Source organism: Lactuca virosa, chromosome 5 (genome assembly GCF_052849685.1).
Source record: "Lactuca virosa cultivar CGN04683 chromosome 5, Lactuca_virosa_CGN04683_v6, whole genome shotgun sequence".
Lineage (NCBI taxonomy): Eukaryota > Viridiplantae > Streptophyta > Magnoliopsida > Asterales > Asteraceae > Lactuca > Lactuca virosa.
The window spans coordinates 454,440,924-454,450,777 of NC_136430.1; the positions used below are offsets into that span (position 1 = coordinate 454,440,924).

General features: G+C 33.4%; 1 protein-coding gene across 1 annotated transcript; it reads right to left on the bottom strand.

Moving 5' to 3' along the window:
• Positions 1-714: 714 nt before the first annotated feature.
• OTP86 (Tetratricopeptide repeat (TPR)-like superfamily protein) lies at positions 715-3,753 on the bottom strand. Its single transcript, XM_079050496.1, has one exon. The coding sequence runs from the start codon at positions 3,559-3,561 to the stop codon at positions 757-759; it is 2,805 nt and encodes a 934-aa protein (XP_078906622.1). The 5' UTR covers positions 3,562-3,753; the 3' UTR covers positions 715-756.
• Positions 3,754-9,854: the final 6,101 nt, after the last annotated feature.

Consider the following 9,854-nt stretch of genomic DNA (forward strand, 5'->3'; position numbering starts at 1 on the left):
AAACCCAAACACAACCATACATATAACTGTTCATAATTTTTTTTAACACAAGGATAATCCAAACGAAAAAAGTAATACAATGATATTCCTAACGAAAAAAATAAAGTTAAAGTTAAAGAGACATCAAATCAAATTAATTATTTTTAAATAATAATAATGATAATAATAATAATAATAATAATTAATAAAAGACAAGAAAAAAACGAAACAAAAAACAACAAAAAGACAAAATATATTAAATCAAAATGGGTTTAAAGACAACAAAATGACAAAAAAAAAAATGGGGTGAATGGAGAAATTTGATGGATTTAGGGGTAGACAAACAACATCGCATAAAATAAATATAAAAATAATTACTTTTAGAAAAACCTTTTGATTTTGATCATTCCTTGTTTTTTGTTTGCAAAAAAAAAGAATAATAAAAAAAAAACCCCCCACTGCAACCAGTTGAGCTGTTATTTCAGTCAAAATCCCAATTTTGCAAATTTTCCAACAAGTTATGTCCTTTTTTGTTAGAAAAAATTCAGCCATGGCTTTTTCATAAATAAGCCAAAGTTTATGAACTTTTCTTAAGATTTCTCTTTCCAAATATTGATTGAACTCTGCCACATAGTAGGTTTTATGTATGTACATGTTTACTTGATTTACATATCATATCATGTTTAGGACAATGTGAGGCAACTCAAAATTTGTGGGATGGATACAGAAAAAAGATAACAAGATTTACCACCAATTGCATGACATGGCGATTTTCTATTACCAAAAGTCTCCACAAGAGCATATTCCAGATCCAAAATGATGGAATCTATTGGCATCTCTAACAATAATTTCTCGTTCAAAATACTTTGAAACAAGCTTGCTGAAAACATGGCAATCATCACAAACACGAAGGTTCTTTGTGACACGAATTGGCATCCCTTTGCTTGTTTTAAGCAATCCATAAGCAATCGCCAATCTTTCACTATGCCCATTAAACATTTCCCCTAAATACCCCTCTTCCCTCTTTAATATATCATTAATTTGAGCTAATTTGTCATAAATCTCATCCGATTCTGGATGAGATTTGTCCCTCACTGTAAAAACATGAATCTTGTTCCAAATCTCAATCCAACTACAACCAGGATCTTTCTTAAAACCCTTTTGTCTCATTTTCATTCTTATGTCACCAACATCATCCCATTGGCCACAAAAAGCATAGAAATTTGATACGAGAACATGATTCTTTACACTATCTGAATCCAACTCAAGAAGTTTTTTCGATGCAAAGTTTCCTAATTCTATGTCATTATGTACCTTGCATGCACCAATGAGACAACGCCAAATGGCAACATTAGGTTTCATTTCCATGTTTTCAATGAACTTAAATGCTTCTTTTAAGTTGTTTGCACGACCAAAAAGATCAACCATACAAGTATAGTGTTCTTGCCATGGATTTAAAGCATATTCATCTACCATTGATTTGAAAAAAGCTTTTCCTTCATCAACCAATGATGAATGGCTACAAGCATAAAGAATTGCCAAGAAGCTTACATGATCAGGGTAAACTTTTTCAGCCACCATTTGGTGAAATAATCGAACCGATTCCATTCCCATTCCATGCATTCCATATGCATTGATCATGCTTGTCCACATGACTAAATCTTTGGTTGGAATGGAATCAAACACTTTAAATGAATCCTCTAAAGCTCCACAAGCCGAATACATATCCACAAGAGAACTTGAAATGGGTCCCTGAAGAATGAAACCTTTTCTTATTAAAACCCCATGAATCTCTTTTCCTTTTTTTAGTGTGGATAAATCGGAAACAGCAGAGAGTAAGCTAAGTAATGCAATGGAATCAGGTTCGATTCCGGTTTCTTTCATGGAAACAAAAACATCAACAGCTTCATCTGCAAGTCCATTTTGTGCAAGATTGTTCACCATGATTGTCCAAGAAACAAGATTCTTTACCTTAATGAGTTCAAAAACACGAGAGGCATAATCTATGCATCCACATTTTCCATATAGATTAACGAGTGTATTCTCAAGGGCAATATCATATAACCCTTTTTGTATCATATGACCATGGATTTCTTTTACAACAGAATCACACATCAACTCGCTACAAGCTTGCAGAATGCTTGCAATCAACATGGAATCACTTTCAATTCCTTTCATTTGAGATTCACGAAATAAAGTTAATGCCTTTGAATGATATCCATTCTGGGCATACCCTGAAATGATGGTTTTCCAAGAAATGTTATCTTTGAAACGGATTCTCTGGAAAAGGGATTCTGCATAGTTCATTTTGCAACACTTTGCATACATATCAATAAGTGTGTTACAAACATGCAAATCAGAATCCATCCTGTTTTTCATGGCATATGCATGAACTTCAAGAGCATTCAACAGGTTCCCCAAATGACCAACAGTTGATATCATGCTTATAATTGAATATTGATCAGGTTTTCGACCCATAATCTGCTTTCTGTGAAATGTAGCCATAGCTTCATCATAAAGACCATTTTGAACATATCCTGATAACAAAGAGTTCCAAGTAACACTATCCTTTTTATCCATCGCATTGAAAATCCTTTCAGCTTCTTTCATTTTACCACTTTTTGTGTATAAAACAATCAGTGCATTGGCTACAAACATATCTAGATAAAGGTCAGATTTCAAAAGGAAAGCATGAAGTTCCTTGCCAAACACCAGATATGAAGACTCTTCACAAGCTTGAAGAACAGCAACAAAAGTATATGTGTTTGGCACAACCCCTGCTATCTGCATTTCTTTGAACAATCTCAAAGCTTCCACAGTCTTCCCAGAAGCAGAATAAGATGAAATTATCGAATTCCATGAAACCACATCGGTTTTCCCACTCATTATCTCAAACAACATCATTGCTGAACTTGAATCATTGCATTTTACATACATTCCCAACAATGAGTTGCTTACATACAGGTTACAAAGAAACCCCAATTTTGTAGCCATTCCATGAACTTGAACCCCATAACAACGATCTTCAAGCTCCCCACAAGCCTTAAGAATCGAAGTAAAAGTACTAGCATCAGCATGAACTCCTAGCGCATTCATATTCAAAAACAACTTAATGGCCTCAATATGTTCTCCATTTGTCATATGAGATCCAATCATAGCATTCCAAGTGAAAATACTTCTTTCAGTCATTTTGTCAAACACTTTATGAGCATCCAATGAAGACCCACATTTCCCATAAGCAAGCACAAGCTTAGTACTTAAAAACGTTGTGTCTACTACATAACAAGATTTCAACACATGGGCATGGACTTGCTTGATTTGCGACAAAGATTCTTGTGTGGAACACCGCTCAAGGATCAAAGAATAAGCATTATCGAAACAATTGTTGCAACCTGTGTCGTGGTCAATGAGATTGTTTGCAAGAGAAATGAAAGCTTCCTTCAGGGTTCTTGGAGGATACATGTTGATGGAATTGCGGGAGAATTTAGAAACAGGCTGGATATTATTATCACTAATTTTCCCTAAAATGGGAGCTTTCACAGTCGTTAATGGAGTAGCCATAAGCCCAAAATTTACTGGCATCGTATGTATCCGACAAAAAGAAGATTTGGTTGGTGTTTATAAAGGCGTTACATATGATCAATTGTCGTCCAGTCGGTTAGGATATCTGACAGCGGGTATGATTCCCGGCAATGGAACGTTTATTGGAGGACTTGTATTTACAAAAAAAAAATAGCCAAAATTATTGATTTAAGACAAAATTTCATAATTAGGCTTATGGTTTCCAAAGTACTGCACCTTGAAGACAACTATCGAAAACGTTAGGCCACTAGTCTTTATCGTTTTGAAACCTTGCACGAATGGTCCTTCCGACATTAGAAAAAAACCAATTTACTCTTGAACCAAACCTGCAATATACAACAAACCTCAAGGACCATTTGTATAATTTTAAATAAACCAATATATATATATATATATATATATATATATATATATATATATATATATATATATATATATATATATATATAGGAGGGTTCAATTGAGAAAAAAAAGGTTGAGAATGGAGGAATCATTCTCAGTCACTAATTTATTTTTGTCGTAAAAGCCTCCGTCGTACCAGCGGAAATGGGAAAGGAATAGACATGTGTTTTCCAACAAAACATGTTTTCTAAAACTATGCTAAACATTACCTTAATATATACAAAAACATAGTTTTTTCGTTTTTTTTAATTTTTAAGAAGCTATTTTTATCGAAAAATGATTTTAAATATACCAAAGTTCATGATTTTTTATTCTCTACAAATAGACATCCATATTGATATATTTTTAAGATAAAATAAAAAATTTATTTTTTTTATATTTTCAGCTATCGTTATTCATAAGTGAATAAAAATGAATCAGGTTTTTGGTTTTTACTACAGTACATTCGTTATTCACTTATGAATAAAAACTATGATTAATTTTTTTTACAATTTAAGTATCATTCATATATGAATATAGCATATAATAAACATAGTATATTCATATTTAAATATTAGAAGATGCATTCACTTGTGAATATTACATAGTTTATTCACTTGTGAATATTATATGATATATTCACTTATGAATATTAGATAATATTTTCATATCTGAATATTACGTAGTATTACATGGTATATCACATGTGAATATTACATAGTATATTCACTTGTGAATATTAGATGATATATTCACTTATGAATATTACACAGTATATTCACATATGAGTATTACAATGTATTTTCACAAATATATATAATTTTTATATGTTATTCACATATGAATAACATACAGACTTGCATATTTGTTTTTTTGTTTTAATAATCATATACTGATTCAGGTGAGAAAACATATTCATATATGAATATAACGTGGTAATTTAGTTTATGCATTTCATCAAACAGTTGGAGTGCATACAATTTAACTTTTTTAAAAATGTTAAAAACATGATACTTTGACTATTTAAATCTTACAAAATAGTAGATTGATAGAGAATTATATGAATTTTTTCAAAAAAAAAACGATTTGATCTTTTTCCAACCTCAATTTTGAAGGTTTATGTGATAATCGATGTTGAATGAATGATATGAAGTGGATTTTTTGTTGATTATCGATGATGTTGATCTAATGACGCTGGGAGTATAATTAATCGTAGATGTTGAAGATCTGATCGTATTCAAGCAGAATTGAAGGTTGGATTAAAAGAACCAAAAATGAATTTTTGTTGTTAACTGTTGAATCGTGTTGATAAACATGTTATTGACGAAGATCGATGATTGATTAGCACTGAATGATGTTGATGATGGTTTAATTGAAGAAATCTGGATGATTGTTGAAGGTTGGAGGAGAAATTTGGAAGATGAACGATCGATTACAGTTGCGTATTTGAGATTGAAGGTTATTATCATATTTACAAGTTTGCCACCGTGTCTTTTTATGCTTAGATTAAATGAGTGGCTGAGAATGATTCCCCCATTCTCAACATTTTTTATTTTCTTAATTGAACCCACCTCTCTCTCTCTCTCTCTCTCTATATATATATATATATATATATATATATATATATATATATATATATATATATATATATATATATATATATATATATATATATATATATATATATATATATATATTCATTTTCTTATTTCAAATATATTTCGAAATAAACCAAAATACTGATAATTATGCATAAAGTCAGTTACATTTTCATAAACATACACAAAAAATCTAAATTTTTTAATACAATTAATTAGTTGTTGGTGATTTGTTTCACTAATTGTATTTAAGTGTAATGGATTGACTTGATGACCAAAATCAATCTTGATGAACATTAAACAAACAAAAAATGTGTAGAGTACACACTTGTTTAAGTTTATATAAGATTCAAAGTAAGAGCAAAGTGATATCGAAACGAAAAAGATTTCGGAATGAAATTGATATCGGAACCGAAAATTATTTCGGAATGGAATTGATATCGGAACGAAAATTATTTCGGAATGGAATTGATATCGGAATGAAAATGATTTCGGAATAGAATTGATATCAGAACTGAAATGGCTTCCGATGAGCTTCGATGAATCGGAACTTGTTGGAAAGTTACTGTTCACTTCCGATGGACCGGAACTCGTTGGAATGGTACTCTTCACTTGCGATGAATCGGAACACGTCTGAATGGTATTGTTCACTTTAGATGAATCGAAACTCATTGGAACGGTAATGTTTACTTCCGATGGATAGGAACGCATCAGAACAACTCATATCGGAACGTGTCGGAACAAGCTTGCGTCGGAACCCGTGCAGTTCGGTGTTTTACCCGTCGGTTTGGTGTTTTATCCAGTGGTTAAAACGATCGTTTTTTATGTCAGGTTTGACTGTTGGTGACAGTTTTGGGACACCCATCGGTTATGCTTTTATCCAGTGGTTAAATGCCCGTTTTGTGTCAGTGCTTTGACCGTTGGAAACTGTCCTATAACAGTTTTTAACAAGAGACATATTTTGTCACACCCGGATCCCGAGGTACTTCACATTTTCAATTTTTGGCATTTTAGGGTTTGTTACAGCGTGGTGGAGGAACCGTGACGTGGCAAATCAAGATAAAATTTGCGGGTTCATTTAAGCCGCCACGGCGTGGCAACTGGCATTTGACAAATCCTATTTTCTGGGTTTTGCTCCATATTTAAAGGACTGAGGAGGCTAGGGTTTACTCACCATTAGCCTCCATCAGCCTCCTTGAGACCTGAGAAACCCTAATCCCATTCCTACTTTATTTAAGCTCTTTTTGGTGTCCTTTGAAGCCATTAAAGGAAGAAAGAAGAAGAAGTGAGCTAAGATTCAACAAGCAAGTCCCCATCCTTTGTTGTAGCACTCTTATGGGCCTTTATAAGTGTCCAAAACTCGATTTTTATTATGATAGGTTGTTAGTATTGGATTAGGTGTCTAAGCCCATAACTATTTTGGTATGTACTTGACCCGATTATGAGCATGGTCCTTTTGGGTTGCCTTCACCATAGCAACTGATAGGATGAACTAAGGAGAAAGAGGATTAATTATGATTTATTAATATATTATATGAATAATATATTAAAAGAGAAATCATATTGTTTAATTAATATTAGTCAAGAATTAATTAAGAATTAATTTTGTGGCTAAAATAGATTAGTTAAATAAAGGGGACTGATATTGCAATTATATGATAGTTGCAAATTGGGCTATGGATTCCTAATGGAAAGGGCATTGGACGAAATCTATGGGAAGCCCATATGATTTTTGTCCAAGGGATTTCTAGAGGGACTCCATGGGTTGCTTAAGGCCTAAGCAGAGAATTAGGGTTTCACCTGAAACCCTAGCAGCCCTCACAACTATATAAGGACGCCTAAGGTTCCCCAAAACGTGGCTAACCTTCTAAGAGAAACCCTAGGACGTTTTTGATGCCTCCTCCTCTTTCCTTGTTCATCTTGTTGCTTATGGTGTTTGTGACTCCATTAGAGGTGCAACACTTGAGGCACTAAGCTTTCAGAAGTCGAGATCTAGAAGGATTGTGATTGTTATTGCTACATAACAATCAAAGTAAAGTTTCTAACCCTAATTTTATGTCAATTTCGATAATAGCATGTTAGATCTAGGGTTTATGCTTTGGTATTCAATGTTGTTGTGTTCATAGTAGAAAAACCTATATCAAATCAATTAGGATTGCATGTACACTATATGAATGATGTAATGCTCATAACCCAACAGTGGTATCAGAGCCTGGTTGTTTTTCTGGTGAATAGATGCAAAAGTGAACCACCAAAGATCAATAAAATCGAAAATTTTGCATTCTGACTGGCAGACTCGTTGAGTCCATGAATGGACTCGACGAGTAGGTCCTACTCGACGAGTTCCATTGTGGAATCGACGAGTCCAGGGATCTGGTGCCGGGATTTTCGATTTTTCTGCCAGATTTTGTTGAGGATAATTGCCAAAACTCGTTTTTCTTGCCAAAATCCGATTTTTTAAGTTTGGAATGGTTATCCTCATCAAAATTGATGGATTTGGTTAAATATGGATAATATAGGATTATTATTAGTCAAATATTTGACCTAGTAATTTAGAAAAGTTTCAAATTACACCCCTTAGGTTTTACAGTTTAAGTTTGAACTTAAAAGTTTTAGTTTTTTGAAATTTAAATAGTTAAACCCTAATGTTTTGAAAGGTTTTAAAACTTGCCCTCAAGTTTTGGAATTTAATTTTAATTAAAAGTTATTAATTTTGAAATATTAAATTCTAAAACCCTAAAGTTTGGAAAAGTTCAATTTACACCCTTATGGTTTATTAATTTAATTAAGAGTTTAATTAAAAGATAATTAATAAATCATAATTATATGGTTTAAGATTAATCAAATTAAAGGTCTAATTTATTAATAAGTTTAAACCACTTAGTATTTTAAAAGTATAAAATACACCTTATACTATATAACTTTTAAAGGTTTAACATATTATATATGTATAAGTAAAGAGTCAGTCTTACCGTTAGTAGGCCTCATTCACGAAGCTGATCTCTGAGGGGTGTTTAAGGAAATTGCCTATAAAATGGCGATTGAATGGGTATCCACTCTTACTCACCGCACTCTTGACTAGTGGAGGGTCGTTATCCAAACGTGTAGGATATGACACAACTTTCCATTATAAGTATAATGTAATGCAAGTAACTAAACCTTCATAAATTCCCAAATCTTAGTTACTTTAGGAAAAATGTGGAATTGATGCTATTCCATGAAATTACACTTTGTACCCTTGCCAAGACGTTAGTGGAGCGTGTGTGGTTAACCGACACACTAATTTGAGTCTAGCGAAGGGGGCAAAAGGTGACTCGATGTTTGTCATAGATCAATGGAGTGTGTGTGGCTAACCGGCACATTGATTAGGTGACTGTAACATTGGGGGCAACAAGTATATTTTCATGGTTATCCACACCTTGTTTTTGATCCTCGGCATCACAGTCACAAACATGAAGGGCATAATCGAGATTAAACATGCCATTGAAAAGTTCAATGAATCTCAAAAGATCTAGGAGTTTCAATTCATTTATGTGACAACCCAAAACCTTTTCTGTTACCGTTAGCTAAATTCCGTTAATAAAATTGTATTTTATGGGGTTCCGTCAATTTCCTTCGGTTTGGAAAATCATTTGATTATATATTCGAATTTTATATACAAATCGGAACCAAAATCGCGCGAAAAACCCGAGTTTTCCTTCGAAAAATCAAAAAGTTTTCGGTTGAGTGATGTTCACGGTCATAAACTCGTTTACGGCCGTACACTCGTTTGCGGCCAGCGACAGGTGGACCCCACCACCGACCATGAAAACCCCCTATAAATACGATTCCCTACCCCTCATTTACACTTTTCTGTCTGAAAACTCTCTCCTTCTCTCTCTAAACTCTTGACCGTAAACACCAAAAACACCGTTATTCTTCCGAAAATCTTCAAGAAACACCTTGGGAGGTTGTTTTAGAGCATCTAAAATGTGTTTTTCATCGAATCCAACACCTTTGTTCTTGAGTTTACGGTCGTACACGCTTCGAATCTTCAAATCTTCAAAGACCGCAAACTGTTTACGATCGTACACCCTTCAAACCTTCAAAGTCCATTCAAGAACACTGTTTAAGGCTGTATACCTGTTCACGGCCGAGAATAGTTCACGGCCGAAAACTCTTCACGGACGCAAACTCCTTCGCACCGTGAACCTTGGCTGTAAACCCGTTTATCCGATTCGATCGAGTCCCGGTAACATTCCTAAACTGAAAACAAGTGTTTTCCCAACACTTTAAATAATAGTTTCACTAATAAAATACGCATATGTATTAAAT